Source organism: Ovis aries, chromosome 4 (assembly GCF_016772045.2).
Source record: "Ovis aries strain OAR_USU_Benz2616 breed Rambouillet chromosome 4, ARS-UI_Ramb_v3.0, whole genome shotgun sequence".
Taxonomy (NCBI): Eukaryota; Metazoa; Chordata; class Mammalia; order Artiodactyla; family Bovidae; genus Ovis; species Ovis aries.
The window spans coordinates 47,611,334-47,627,462 of record NC_056057.1 but is presented as its reverse complement, the minus strand read 5'-3'; the positions used below and the strand labels follow the sequence as shown (position 1 = coordinate 47,627,462).

Below are 16,129 nucleotides of genomic sequence, written 5' to 3'. Positions count from 1 at the left end.
ACTGGAGTTTCAGCTTTAGCATCATTCCTTCCAAAAGAAATCCCAGGGCTGATCTCCTTCAGAATGGACTGGTTGGATCTTCTTGCAGTCCAAGGGACTCTCAAGAGTCTTCTCCAACACCACAGTTCAAAAGCATCAATTCTTCAGTGCTCAGCCTTCTTCACAGTCCAACTCTCACATCCATACATGACCACTGGAAAAACCATAGCCTTGACTAGACAGACCTTAGTCGGCAAAGAAATGTCTCTGCTTTTGAATATGCTATCGAGGTTGGTCATAACTTTTCTTCCAAGGAGTAAGCATCTTTTAATTTCATGGCTGCAATCACCATCTGCAGTGATTTTGGAGCCCCCCAAAATAAAGTCTGACACTGTTTCCACTGTTTCCCCATCTATTTCCCATGAAGTGATGGGACCAGATGCCATGATCTTCGTTTTCTGAATGTTGAGCTTTAAGCCAACTTTTTCACTTTCCACTTTCACTTTCATCAAGAGGCTTTTTAGTTCCTCTTCACTTTCTGCCATGGGGCTTCCCCGGTGGCTCAGAGGTTAAAGCGTCTGCCTGGAATGCGGGAGACCCGGGTTCGATCCCTGGGTCAGGAAGATCCCCTGGAGAAGGAAATGGCAACCCACTCCAGTACTCTTGCTTGGAGAATCCCATGGAGGGAGGAGCTTGGTAGGCTACTAGTCCATGGGGTCGCAAAGAGTTGGACACGACTGAGCGATTTCACTTCACTTCACTTCACTCACTGTCTGCCATAAGGGTGGTATCATCTGCATATCTGAGGTTATTGATATTTCTCCTGGCAATCTTGATTCCAGCTTGTGCTTCTTCCAGTCCAACGTTTCTCATGATGTACTCTGCATAGAAGTTAAATAAGCAGGGTGACAATATACAGCCTTGACATACTCCTTTTCCTATTTGGAACCAGTCTGTTGTTCCATGTCCAGTTCTAACTGTTGCTTCCTGACCTGCATACAGGTTTCTCAAGAGGCAGGTCAGGTGGTCTGATATTCCCATCTCTTTCAGAATTTGCCACAGTTTATTGTGATCCACACAGTCAAAGGCTTTGGCATAGTCAATAAAGCAGAAATAGATGTTTTTCTGGAACTCTCTTGCTTTTTCAATGATCCAGCAGATGTTGGCAATTTGATCTCTGGTTCCTCTGCCTGTTCTAAACCCAGCTTGAACATCTGGAAGTTCACGGTTCACATATTGCTGAAGCCTAGCTTGGAGAATTTTGAGCATTACTTTACTAGCATGTGAGATGAGTGCAATTGTGCACTAGTTTGAGCATTCTTTGGCATTGCTTTTCTTTGGAACTGGAATGAAAACTGACCTTTTCCTGTCCTGTGGCCACTGCTGAGTTTTCCAAATTTGCTGGCATATTGAGTGCAGCACTTTCACAGCATCATCTTTCAGGATTTGAAACAGCTCAACTGGAATTCCATCACTTCCACTAGCTTTGTTTGTAGTGATGCTTTCCAAGGCCCACTTGACTTCACATTCCAGGATGTCTGGCTCTAGATGAGTGATCACACCATCGTGATTATCCGGGTCATGAAGATCTTTTTGTACAGTTCTTCTGTATATTCTTGTCACCTCTTCTTAATATCTTCTGCTTCTGTTAGGTCCATACCATTTCTGTCCTTTATCAAGCCCATCTTTGCATGAAATGTTCCCTTGGTATCTCTAATTTTCTTGAAGAGATCTCTAGTCTTTCCCATTCTGTTCTTTTCCTCTATTTCTTTGCATTGATCGCTGAAGAAGGCTTTCTTATCTCTTCTTGCTATTCTCTGGAGCTCTGCATTGCTCACTATTAATTCTCAGAAGATATATGCTAGAAACATAGGAGTAATTGGTGGGCAAGTGGCTGAGGAATACCAATTAGAAAACAAAGCTTTGAATGCTCAAAATGCTTCTCTAGAAACTGTTGTATTCCCCATGGTATTTAGGAAGGACACTATTAAGAATGAGTGTGAGTGACAGTTGCTCAGTCATGCCTGACTCTGTAATCCCATGGACTGTAGCCTGCCAGGCTCCTCTGTTCATAGAATTCTCCAGGCAAGATTACTGGAGTGGACTGCCATTTCCTTCTCCAGGGTGGAGGTTCTTTAAAACACTAAGAATAGAGCTATCATTTCATCCGGCAATACCACTCCTGAGCATATATCTAGAGAAAACCATAATTCAAAAAGATACTACACCGCAGTGTTCACTGAAGCACTATTTGCAATACCTAAGACATGGAAGCAACCTAAATGCCCACCGAGAGGAACAGATAAAGGAGATGTGGTGCAGAGACACAATGGATATCACTCAGCCATAAGAAATGCTGGAATAGTGCCATATGCAGGGGCATGGACAGACTTAGAGACTGCCATACTGAGCGAAGTAAGACACTTCACTTCAGACAAAGACAAATGTACGATACTGTTTATATGCAGAATCTAAAAGCTGGGAATAAGAAACCTATTTACAAAACAGAAATCGAATCACAGATATAGCAAACAAACTTATGGTTACCAAGTGGACAGGGAAGGGATAAATTGGGAGATGGGGATTAATATATAGATACCACTATATATAAAGTAGATAATCAACAAGGACCCAGTGTATAGCACAGGGAACTCGACTCAGTACTCTGTAATAGCCTTAATGGAAAAGCATCTGAAAAATTATAGAGGAATATGTGTAACTAAACCGCTTTGCTGTACACCTGAAACTGACAGGACATTGTAAATCAACTATGTCCCAATAGTAAGTGAAAGAAAATAAGGTCATTGTAATATCAAAGACCTGGTAGTATTGTGTAAGGAAGGCCTTTTAGAGTGTCCAGCTGATACCTGCTAGAAGCACAAGCAAAGAATAATCTTTAAAAAATATAAAATAGTTTCCATCTCTCCCCTATTAAGACCCTCAAATGGCTTTCTCTGACACTTAAAAAATGTACCAACCAACCATTCTGGCCTACCAAGCCAGAAGCTGGTTTCTGAAGCTCCTATCCCCTCCCTGCCATCTGCTGCTCCTCACCTATAGTGATCTTATTCCTGCCTTAGAACCATTCACTGTGTGGCGTATCCTTCCCTCTTTCTTCACATGGCTGGCTCTTCCTATCATTCAGGTCTCACCTTAAATGCCACCTTTTCATAGCAGCCTTCCTTGATTCACTTCCCTATTTCTGCATCACATCACCTTGTTATAATTCTCTAGAACACCTCCCCTTCACCAATCACAGCCTTGTCATGGTGACTTGTATAACTCAATGAAGCTATGATCCATGCCATGCAGGGCCACCCAAGACAGACAGGTCATAGTGACGAGTTCTGACAATACATGGTCCACTGGAGACGGGAATGGCAATCCACTCCAGTGTTCTTGCCTCGAGAACCCCATGAACAGTATGAAAAGGCAAAAAGATATGACAATAGAAAATGAGCCCCCATGTTGAAACATCTTTAATATGCTACTGGAGAAGAGAAGAGGACAATTACTAATAGTTCCAGAAAAAATGAAGCAGTTGGGCCAAAGCGGAAACGATGCTCAGTTGTGGAAAGTAAAGTCCTATGCTGTCAAGAACAATATTGCATAGGAACCTGGAATGTTAAGTCCATGAATCAAGGTAAATTGGATGTGGTCAAGCAGGAGATGGCAAGAGTGAACATCGCTATCTTAGGAATCAGTGGACTAAAATGGACAGGAATGGGCAAATATAATACAGATGACCATTATATCTACTACTGTAGGCAAGAATCCCTTAGAAGAAATGGAGTAGGCTTCATGGTTAACAAGAGAGTCCGAAATGCAGCCTCAAAAATGACAGAATGATCTCGGTTTGTTTCCAAGGCAAATCATTCAGCATCAGAGTAATCCAAGTCTATGCCCCAACCACTGATGCTGAAGAAGCAGTTGATCAGTTCTGTGAAGACCTACAACATCTTCTAGAACTAACACCAAAATAAGATGTCCTTTTCATCATAGGGTATTGGAATGCAAAAGTAGGAAGTCAAGAGATATATGGAATAACAGGCAAGTTTGGCCTTGGAGTACAAAATGAAGCAGTGCAAAGGCTAACAGAGTTTTGTCAAGAGAACATGCCAGTCATAGCAAACACCCTTTCCAACAACACGAGCGATGACTATGACTCTACTCATGGACATCACCAGATGGTCAATACCAAAATCAAGCTGATTATGCTCTTTGCAGCCAAAGATGGAGAAGTTCTACACAATCAACAAAAACAAACCTGGAGCTGACTGTAGCTCAGATCATCAGCTCCTTATTGGAAAATTCAGGCTTAAACTCAGGAAAGCATGAAAAACCACAAGGCCATTCATGTATGACCTAAATCAAATTCCTTATGGTTATACAGTGGAGGTGATGTATAGACTCAAGGGATTCGATCTGGTAGATAGAGTGCATGAAGAACTATGGACGGAGGTTCATAACATTGTATAGAAGGCAGTGACCAAAACCATTCCAAAGGAAAAATAAAAATGCAAGAAGGCAAAATGGTTATCTGAGGAGGCTTTACAAATAGCTGAGGAAAGAAGCAAAGTGAAAGGCAAGGGTGAAAGCAAAAGATGCCCAACTGAATGCAGAGTTCCAGAGAACAGCAAGGAGACACAAAAAAAGCCTTCTTAAATGAACAGTGCAAAGAAATAGAGGAAAACAACAGATTGGGAAAGAGTAGAGATCTCTTCAAGAAAATTGGAGAGATCAAGGGAACATTTCATGCAAGGATTGGCATGATAAAGAACAGAAATGGTAAGGACCCAACAGAAGCAGAAGATATTAAGAAGAGGTGACAAGAATACACAGAATTATACAAAAAGAGTCTTAATGACCCAGATAACCATGATGGTGTGGTTACTAATCTAGAGCCAAACATCCTGAGCTGTGAAGTCAAGCAAGCCTTAAGAAGAATTACTACAAACAAAGCTAATAGAAATTATGGAATTCTAGCTGAGCTATTTAAAATCCTAAAAGATGATGCTCTGAAAGTGCTGTACTCAATATGCCAACAAATTTGGAAAGCTCAGCAGTGGCCCACAGGACTGGAAAAGGTCACTTTTTATTCCAATCCCAAAGAAAGGCAATGCCAAAGAATATTCATACTACTACACAACTGTGCTCATTTCACATGCTAGTAAGATTATGCTCAAAATCCTTCAAGCTAGGCTTCAACAGTACATGAACTGAGAACTTCCAAATGTACAGGCTGGGTTTAAAAAAGGCAGAGGAATGAAAGATCAAATTACCAACATTTGTTGCATCATGGAGAAAGCAAGGGCATTCCAGAAAAACTTCTGCTTTATTGACTACACTAAAGCCTTTGACTATGTGGATCACAACAAACTGGAAAATTCTTAAACAGATGGAAATATCAGGCCACCTTACGTGTCTCCTGAGAAACCTGTATGCACAGGTAGAACTGGACATGGAACAACAAACCGGTTCAAAATTGGGAAACAAGTATGACAAGGCTGTATACTGTCACCCTGCTTATTTAACTTGTATGCAGAGTACATGTGAAATGCCGGCCTGGATGAATCACAAGCTGGAATCAAGATTGCCAACTTGATATTTATATATCAACAACCTCAGATATGCGGATGATACCACTCCAATGGCAGAAAGTGAAAAGGAACTAAAGAGCTTCTTGATGAGGGTGAAAGAGGAGAGTGAAAAGTTAGCTTAAAACTCAACATTCAAAAAACGAAGATCATGGCATCTGATCCCATTACTTCATGGCAAACAGAAGAGGAAAAAGTGGAAGCAGTGACAGATATTATTTTCTTGGCCTCCAAAATCACTGCAGATGGTGACCAAAGCCATGAAATTGAAAGATGCTTGCTCCTTGGAAGGAAAGCTATGATAAACCCAGACAGTATATTAAAAAGCAGAGACATCACCTTGCTGACAAAGGTCTGTATAGTCAAAGGTATAACTTTTCCAGTAGTCAAGTATGGATATGAGAGTTGGATAATAAAGAAGGCTGAGTGTCAAAGAATTGATGCTTTTGAATTATAGTGCTGGAGAAGACTCTTGAGAGTCCCTTGGACAGCAAGAAGATCAAACCAGTCAATCCTATTAGAAATCAATCCTGAATATTCATTGGAAGGACTGATGTTGAAACTGAAGCTCCAATACTTTGGCCACATGATGGGAAGAACCGACTCACTGATGCTGGGAAAGATTGAAGACAAAAGAAGCGGGCGGCAGAGGATGAGATGGTTAGACAGCATCATCAACTCAACGGACATGAATCTGAGGAATTCTGGGAGACAGTGAAGGACAGATGAGCCTGGCGTGCTGCAGTCCATGGGACACAAAGAGTTGGACACAGCTTAGCAAGAGAACAACAACAACAGCAACTAGAGCATCTGTTATTATTAGCAGACATTTCCCTATTTATTATCTGTTTTCCTACCAGAACATGAGACCCATAGGAGCAGGGGTCTTATGTTTCTGGCTCACTACTATCTTTCCCAGGATTTAGAATAATTCCAGACACACAGTAAGGACTCAGTGCATGTTTGGTGAATGACTAGAGCTGAGTACTGGCAACATCATCTCTGTAGACAGGACCTAGGCTTTCCAGCGCTCCATTGTGCCCACTACTTCCTATTATCTTGGCAGCCCAGCTTGCTTTGCTCTGTAACTTACTTATCTCCCTGGCTCTAGTAGGTATTTGAGTTTTAAATCCCTACTCATAGTTACTTTATCTTCAACATTTTGAGAGCAGAGGTCATGTTTCTGTTTCTTTTCTTCTTCAATGTCTTGCAAATAGTAGGGGGAAGGAGTTAAATTCATAGAGTATATTGCCTACTAGTCAAGCACCAGCATAGCCCTCTACATTAATTTATAGCCTCACAACACCACTATAGGGCCAGGCTTTATTATTTGTGTTCATTTAATAGGAGAGGAGCTGTTTAGAGTTATGCAGTAAATGAAGGATCTGGCATTAGGACCTACCCAGACAACACACACTCAATATGAACTCCTGCAAAACTGCTGCTCATGCCTAGGGAACAGGTGGCTGTTTCAATGTGCACGAGCCAAGGTGGAGCAGCTAACTGGGTATTTCAGAATGTTTCAGGCCAGGTTTTACTTAACAGTCTGGCTAGTCACTGCTCAATTTCATTCCACTGAGTCTATGAAGGTTTAGCTTGAGGTGTGTCTCTGCTTGGTGAGAAGAGGCTTTGGAGGTTATTAATCATGCCTTTCGCATGATGAGGGTCCTGCACATCCAATAAATGTCTGCTCTTGGCAAATATTATGGAATCTGACAGCAAGGAGATTTTTCAAAGATGGTTATTTCAGTCAAGTCATCACCTGTCACTGGATCACTGAACAAAGACAGACGCTGAATGCAACGAATGTACGCCACAACACCAAACAATCTTTTAAATAACAAAATCTTATTTTTATTTTTTACAGAAATTCAGATATTCCAACAAATTTCTTTACATTTCCTGGACCTTAAAAAATTACACACAACTTTTGGACGCAATACAACAGAACAGAATGAGAAAGGGAGTCACTTTTTTTTAAAAAGATAAAAACGTACTTCTTATACTGAATTAACATTTAGTGATTTACATGTGTTTTACCTATGTACAAATGGTACACTGTCAATGACCCATCTTCAGAGCACTATGGTATGCTAAATTACACTTAGGTTTTTTAGAAGGAAAACAACTTCTTAAAAACACTTGCATGTGGATAGGAAGCACTTTTTCATTTTCATAAACACCACTATTAGTGTTGTAGGACTCCCAGTGGAATCTACAATTTACACGGATTAAAGAAAGCCAATACCTTCTATTTTTATTGTAGGTAAAGCAGAGAGGTACCTCCCCTTAACTAAAAGATGAATTCTTGAAAAGTTGTGTGTAATTAAATTTAGTAAGTAGGGTGTTTTGAATGCAGAGGGAGAGCTAATATTTAAAGCAACAAATAACTCCCAGAACAGCTAATACTTTAGAGATAATAAGTACTCCCCTAATGGGGTTCTTTAGAAAATCCATATCTTTGTGAATTGTGTTTCACTTATTTGACTGTATCTGTAATATGCTTTTTAGCCATTGGAAACATAAAACTCATCTGGGGTGAAAAGATGCTGATACCAAAGACATTGACAAAACTAGGAGTGTGAGACAGGATAAGAGAAATCAACCGTGATCTGTATCTTGGTTGATTCTTCTTGTATTACTCTCCATTGTTCCAATAATATATACTAAACGGATCTTAATTTTGAGCTCAAAAATGAAGGCATTCTACATGGTCATGTTTTCTGCTCAGGTATAGAATATGGTTTGGCTTATACTGATGATTCCTGCACATATATTTTTTAGCTTGTGTCATTCTCAAGCAATTGGCTACTTCAATATTAACTATTTTTCTGTTGTTGCATATAGCAGGGTATGTGGTAAGGGTGATGGTGGGGGACGCCTGGGAGCAAAAGATTGTTGAAGACAATTGATCATTTGTCACTACTTCTAAATGCCAATCAACTAAAAACAAACAAACAAACAAACAAAAAAAACTGAGTGTTCTTGAAACTAAAATTAGTAAACAAAAAGGCAACTTACTCCTACCAAGTTTCTTTGACCTGTATTAAGTATATATTCATTAGTTCTAAGGCTATTAATTATTATTTATTTTGTTAGTGCCACTTACTATCATTTAGAAATAGGTTTAATGGAATGGTGTTAGTAAGGGAAAGTAAGGGAAAGAAAGGATATGGATTTCTGATGATATGACAAAGGAATAGAAAAAGAAGATATTTTAGATGTTTACTTGTAAAGTATATTAAATTCTTATACGTATTACTAGGGGCAATTAGAAAAAGTGTTTATTTGATAGCAGCCTATATATTACATGTGAGCATTCAAGGTGAAAATGAGCTTTCTATATTTTTCAGAGTTCCTTGATGCTATTTCCTGAAAGATAGGGAAGTCTATGTTGCTCAGGAACCTATGATGTAAAGATGTACTTCCTGTAATATACAGCTTGATGGAGTAATAGTATATGTCAGAAACACTTTCTCAGTAATAACTGGTACAGACAGATTAAACTGAACAAAGACTCAGTAAAAAGTTTGAAACATTAACATCTCTTAACTGAGTGGTTGTTAACTAATTACACAGTGACATAAATGAACGGCAGAGATGGGAACCAAAGGTCATGGCTCCTATGAAAATATTCAGAGGCATTTTCTAAGACGCTTCCTCAATAACTGATGGTTGATCAGCCTCTTGGCTATTGAGATAGGAATAATTTAGGATGCACTGCCTTTTTAAAAATAATGTTGAAAGATTAAAGCTTTTTGTTTTCTGTTTGATTAAAAAAGGACAGTTTACAAACCTCAGTACATATATATTTTACATGTTAATTCTAGCACATTTATATTTCTCTTCCTTAAAATATTTCCTGAATGTGATTTCTCATGAGTGTCATCTGCTCTTATTCAATGATAGTTTCCAATGAGCTGGTGTTTAATCCGTGATCATATCTCCTTTCAGGAAAATCACTCCCATCTCTGCCGATCTAGGTTTAGTAGGTGCTTTGACAGCTGGATGCTTCGCTCTCGCCGGTATCCATCTCGGTACTCTGATCTCTCCCAAGTGTCGTCCTTCTCGATGCTGATGTACAAAAGCTGTTATTCGATTAGTTTAGCTGTTATTTGATTTGTTTTGTGCTCATTCTAGAGAATATTGGCTTAGCAGAACTGCAGGGGGGGGGGTGGATGGGCAAGAGAAAGAGAAAAGAGAGAAAGAACAAACGCATCATTTTCTGTCCTCAAGATTTTTGTGCATATTTGTCAAGGAAAAACCATACCAACAAATGTACCTTAGATTTGTTATCAAACAAGACTGAAAGGAGTGAGGTTTCTGGTCCATTAAACAAACAGCACAGCCTTCCTGGTGAGGGGGGGTCCCCTGATAATTCAGGCATGCATATTCCCTACCTGTGGATGAAGATTACAGGCTGCTTTGAAGGAGCAAGGGAGAATGCAAAACGATCCCAGGCATCACTGATTTTTCTGCCTGGCACAGAAAATGCCTCACTTGAGTGTTTTCCTTTTCCTTCCAAGCTTTATTTATTATTGAATGAACATTATAACTGTTTCAAAAGGAATGACTATAGAGATGAATCATCCACAATCCAATCACTTTGAGACACCAGCTGTTTTCATCCCATGTCTCTTTCTATTCCTTATCTAAGGTGTGCACTTATTTGATATAGTTGGAATCACAGCGTAGATGACATTTTCAAGACAATATTAAAAACAATTTGCTATATTTCCACTCTCTGCATCATCAGCATCAGTTTCTCGTGACTGCATTATATTCCATGCCATCCTCATTCCTCTCCAGGCCACGCTCAATATTCTACTCTCAATGATTTCACCACTGTCAGATACGTAGGTATGTTTCTGTTTCTTTTGTTGCTATCGAAAATGAATATTTTTGCATATGAAACTTGACTTGTTCTTTTAAATTCTTTTCTTTAGGACAAATGCTCAGGGGAAGGCTGCTTTTCCTTTTCTGCAACATATTAGGGACTGTGCCTGTATTGACAGAGATCACAGGTGGTGTGATCTACTCCATCCTCTGGTTAATTTTCATAGATTTTGCCACTGCTAACCAGGAGTTAGGGGTACCTTATACATGGTGAAGATGGGCCAACGCACCTAGTAGGTCAGATTGGGGCTGACAGAAAACAATCTGTTGGGTTTTGAATCACAGAGCGCTTAGAAACACAAATTATAATAAAACAATTGGCCCATTATTCAGTTATGTTCCTCATCCCACATTTTAAGATAAGATTATGCTTTCTGCATAAATGCAAGAGAAACCCCTGAAAGATTCTGTCGTTGTTTCTAGAATTTATCCCCTCGTTGGCTTCCACCAGGCTTTAAAAAAATCTTAACGCACATTATGATTTTTAACGAACTTCCCTCAGTCAGAGAAGTTGTTTTAATGTACCCAGACTACACAGGGGATAATTGAAATGTGATCATGCCATAATGATGATTAGTCTATAATGATTCTCTTAGCTTGAATCATGCTGGCAGAGGCCCTCTGGAAGGGAATGCTTTCTTCAGATAAGCAACGTAAGCCAGCAACCCAAGGATCTGACATAGTGCCACGGGCACTTCTGAACTTGAGTGGTCTCTGCTGCAGTGTCATGGAGGTGCTCTGGCTCGATGGAATCCAAACGTGGGCTTGTGGGTCCATGATTCCACTGCTCCAGCTCATAATTCGCTCATTCTGCATCATTTTCTATTTAAAACCCACAAAACTGAATGTCTGGGTTTTCCAGCAAGATTTGTGAAAGGTGCTCCCTGGGGAGGGAGAAGGAGAGGAGTGGGTGGGTTTGCAAATGTGGGAAGGAGACTAGGGAAATGGAAAGTGACCCTGCGTGTGGAAGTGTGCTTCTCAGGGCTGTACGCATGCGATGCAGGGGACAAGGGAGACAAGAGGGAGTCCCCGCTGTACTGAGGTTCACAAATGAATATACCCCTGATTTAATGATAGAAAAGTCTGCTTTGGTTGAATCATTGTTTCCAGGTAGCACTAGTGGTAAAGAACCCGCCCGCCAGTGCAGGAGACGTGAGACGTGAGTTCAATCCCTGGCTTGGGAAGATCCCTTGGAGGAGGGCATGGCAACCCACTTCAGTATTCTTGCCTAGAGAATCCCATGGACAGAGGAGCCAGGAGGGCTATGATCCACAGGGTCACAGAGAGTTGGACACGACTGAAGTGACTTAGCACACACGCACACAGAACCCAAGACTCCCACCTTCTCTCTCCCCAGTGCAAAGCCGCCTGATTTGGTAACATCATATTGGGCTGGGAAGGAAGCAGACGGGGGTGGAAAGGCTTCAGATCAGCCCCTAGAGCGCTGACATCCAAGCCTGGGGAGAAAGGAACTTTCTACAGGAAAAGCACCTCCCTGTGAAGATCCTGAGCTTTCTCGTACAAAGAGAACCTCTGTGGCCAGTCTCACAGGGTTTCCTATTTACCCCCTACCATCTTGGCCCATGGCTGAGGGGCAGACCAGGGCAAGTCTTTCATCACCAGCCCTTCCTGGATCTGCTCTGGTCTTGGGCCACAGGTAGCCACTGTGTAGCCAAATGCCTCATTGGATCCCTCACTGCAATCTCACCATCAATTTCTCAGCTCTTCCTTCTTAAAGCTCTCTGCTCTGTTGACCACTGTTGGCATTGGGGCTATACCCCCCAACCCCAGTGCTAACCTTGGGCAGGGAACTGAGGAATGAATGGCAAAAAGAGAGAGTGAGGCCTTTGAGCCAGGCCTGGACAAAGGGAGGCCAGTGGGTCTCTTTGCATACGAGATTCAAGGAGGTGCTCACTCTCAGGATTGTGCAAATACAGGACAAGGGCCTCCTTAAATTTTGCACGCTAAGCTCCTCATTGGCCTCACCCTAGTCTCAGTCCTGCTGTGAGTGCAGGCTGCACTGTCACCAGATCCCTTGGGGAAGCTGGCTGAGCTGGGATTACTCAGACATGGCTCCCATCGTGTATTCTTTCTTCCTAGAAAGACTGGCTCCACCATGCAACAGGAACCCCGGGGCATGCAAGAATTCTGCAGCATGTGCTAGGCTGAAAGAACCAGCAAGCACTTGTGTTCCAGGGGTGATCAGAACACCAGCACTCCCCACACAATGCCAGGACAACACTCTGTAGAAGCGGTGCAGTGAGAACGCTGCCATGATTACCTAAATGACCTGCACAAAGGATTTTCCACCTGAAGGCTTGGAGGGGCTAGCCCTTCAAACAGATGTGTGAAGCTGGCAGATTAAGAGGGCAAAGGCAGGGTTTTCCCCTCCAGATGTTGCTGTCACTCCTAGAGATTCTGAGACACCAGGGCCGTCTGCAGAATTTGGTGGCAGCTTTAGCATGGTTCCACTGTGGCCTTTGCTTTATAAAACTTTCTGCTTTTTTCAAAATTCTTGCTAACGTTTCCCACACACCATGGATGTTGCATAGCTCGGGATTCAATTTAAAAGCTGTCATCTTCTCCTAGGTATGTACAGAGCAGGACTGAATAAACAAGTCATTCACTGCTGCTGTGGATCTTTGTTCAGTTGGGTTTGTCCTCGTGACATGTCATGGGCTCTGAGGCACCCATGTTCCAATTCCAAAGGGCTCTTTGCAAACCCTTTCTGAAGCTGTCATTTGAATCACTGCTCATGAGAGCAGCATTTATAATGGCCACATTGTCCACACTATCCACATGCAGTGGTGTGACTGGATTTTCTACGTGTTTGCCAGCTCTGAAAGGTCTCCTGTGACCTGCTTCTGCAGACTGTTCCCATCTGACCTATTCCATAAGGGCTTGGAGCTCCCACTGTCAGGACAGCTGAGGGGCAGGTGCCGAGTGAGAAAAATGCTTGGTGGGACCGCTCAGGCTTTTAGCAGAATGGCGCGCTACATCTTTGTTGTGAAAATGAGTAAGGGTGGGATTCCAGGCTGTTCTTTCCTCATTGGCCCTACAGGCTCTGTCCATTTCTCCCGTTCTGTTGTTTCAATCTGTGCTCACCTCTATCAACGCTTTCTGCACCCTTCATCTTCCGGAGGTTGAATATGCCCCCTGGAAATAACATCTCCCCTTCTAGGCCCTCAGGAGCTCTACAGGGTCTGCCCCATGTAGGGATGGCAGGGGAGAGCTGGCTGCAGATTCTCCGCATTTCCTCTCACTGAAAGGTGGGTTTATGTTCCCCTCCCCTTCAATCCGGGCTTTAAGAGTATCAGTGATTTGCTTTTTAATGTGGTAAACACACACACACACACACACAGAATACAATCTACATCTCAGTCATTTGAAGTGTGTAGTTCAGCAGTGTTCAGTAAATTCACATGGTTGTGAAACAGATCTCCAGGACTTTCCATACTGCAAGCCTGAAATTCTGTACCCATTACACAAATCCCCTTTCCCTCAGTAACACACCCCCATCCCTCAATAATCACCATTCTGTTTTCCCTTTCTATGAATTCGATGTCTTTAGATAGCTCCTGTAGGGGGAATTATACAGTATGTGTCTTTTTGCAACTGGTATATTTCACTTAGCACAATATCCTCAAGGTTCACCTATGCTGTAGCATGTGACAGGATTTCTTTATTTGCTAAGGTGGAATACTATTCCTTTGTGTGTATGTGCCACTTTCTGCTTATCCGTTCATCTGCTGATGGGCATTTGGGTTGCTTCCACCTTTCGCGTATTGCGCACAGTGCTGCTGTGACATGGGTATGAACATACCTCTTCAGGACCCTGACTTTGCTTCTCTTGGATACACACCCAGAAATGGGACTGCTGGATCATATGGTAGCTCTATTTTTAGCTTTTTGAGGACCCTCCATACTATTCTCTTTTTTCGTTTTTTTTTTTTTTTTCATACTGTTTTCTGTTGCACTGTTTTATAATCCCACCCACAGTGCACGAAGATCTAATTTCTTCATATCTGTCTGACATTTTAAAATTTCCGTTTTGAGAGTAGCCAGCCTGAGGGTGTAAGGTGATAACTGTAGTTTTGATTTGCATTTTTCTGATCATTAGTGATGCTGAGAACCTTTAGAGCACTGGCAATTTCCAATCTCTGCTGGAGCGACCACATGAAGAGGTCCTGGTAGAACACGGAGAGGGAGAGTGGTCCAGCTGAGCCCACCAGCCATCCCTGCAAGGGGCCTACCTGTGAGTGAGCCTTCTTGGACCCGCCATACTACTGATCCCTAAAGTGACCCTAGTGGATGCTACATGGAGCAGAAGAACTGCTCAGTTAAACCCTTCCCAAACTCCCGATCCACACAATTGTGAGAAATAGTAAAACTGGTTGTTAGGAGCCATCCTAATGGGTGTGAGGTTTTTCAACAAAACTTTGACAAAGTTTTAAGCCACAAAAATTTGGGATAGTTCCTCACGCAGCAATAGATAACTGCAACAGTGGGCAAATGCCCTTTCTCTGACTGTGGTTTAGATCTGCTGCATGAAATAGTCTTTCATGACACAGTTTCTAGAGGAGCAGTACCTGAAACCCCATCCTCTGATTACTGGTTTACCTGTATCCTTTCTTTGGGCAATCACTGGTTTGTCCCTCAAGGGGTCTAACTGTAGTGGGTTTGGATTTGTGCTGAAAATAAATGCGTGGTCAAAATATACTTCTGCGCTGAATTAAGGCCTAGCACTGATTTTGGTTGCAGCTGATTAGCACTAACACTGTAGGTGATGAGACGGTCTGAAGTTGTTGAGGTTGCATGTATATGTCCATTGCTCATCTTGACTTGCAGGCCACCCTCCCATTCATCAATCCCCACCAGCATACTCTGGCCCCTGACTGCAGTGATGCAAGAGAACAATGAGATAGGAAGCTATGCCCCAGTTACCGAGTCCTTCTAGATTCTCTAATGCCTTTTTACCACAACCAGAAAGGTAATACCAGTACTTCGGAGATTTATCATCCAGCTCGCATCCAAATGTTTAGTTGCTCATAGCCTGGACTTTTTGATGGGCTTGGCTGTGACTGTACCTGCTTGGTGGCATCTAGAGTTTCAGTACCAGGGCCAGAGGCAGAGGGATGGGCATGGAGGAGAAAAGAAGGATTACAGTCAGTAGGATTATAGTCTTTGACTCTCTTTATATAGGGCCAGTGATTATGTTTACATTTTTAGAACAGAAAGCAAAATACAAAATAGAAATAACTTACTCATGAAGACATCCTCCCCGTTACCTGTCATAGTTCGGTTTGGTTTCTTACCATTACAGTTCAGTTTACTTGCTTCATAGCACTGCTCATGATCTGTAACTAGCTCATGCATTTTGTTTTTTTCTGCCTTTTTCCCCCATGAGAATGCGAGCTCTAGGCCATCAGCATCTCCTTTGTCTTGCTCACCCATGTACCACCAGCTCCCAACCTCGATCCTGATGACAGGTGATCAATAAATGCTAGCAGAATAAATGGAAGAATAAAGAAACCAAAGAACCTCTCCCTCTCCCCTGCCAAAAATCCATTAGGTCAGTGCTTTTAAAACTTCAATATGCTTAAGAATTGCCTAGGTATCTTGCTAAATGTGCAGATTTTGATTAAGCTGGTCTGGGA

The 16,129-nt window shown here is 42.0% G+C and overlaps 2 protein-coding genes across 9 annotated transcripts in view; one reads left to right on the top strand and one right to left on the bottom strand.

Moving 5' to 3' along the window:
• Positions 1–16,129, top strand: part of LOC114114509 (uncharacterized) — a 109,763-nt gene that overhangs the window by 77,911 nt on the left and 15,723 nt on the right. For 5 of the 7 annotated variants that reach the window (XR_009600363.1, XR_009600398.1, XR_009600377.1 and 2 more), the window contains one exon: positions 14,593–16,044. The gene's annotated coding sequence lies outside the window, so the exon portion shown is untranslated. The remainder of the gene's footprint in view (positions 1–14,592; positions 16,045–16,129) is intronic. The other 2 variants (XR_009600390.1, XR_009600375.1) reach the window with 1 other exon arrangement.
• LHFPL3 (LHFPL tetraspan subfamily member 3) overlaps positions 7,408–16,129 on the bottom strand; it is a 601,760-nt gene continuing 593,038 nt past the window's right edge. For both annotated transcript variants that reach the window (XM_060414675.1, XM_042249191.2), the window contains one exon: positions 7,408–9,736. Coding sequence is in view for 1 of the 2 variants with exons in the window: in XM_042249191.2 (XP_042105125.1) it covers positions 9,708–9,736 (29 nt within the window). In the remaining variant the exon portion in view is untranslated. The remainder of the gene's footprint in view (positions 9,737–16,129) is intronic.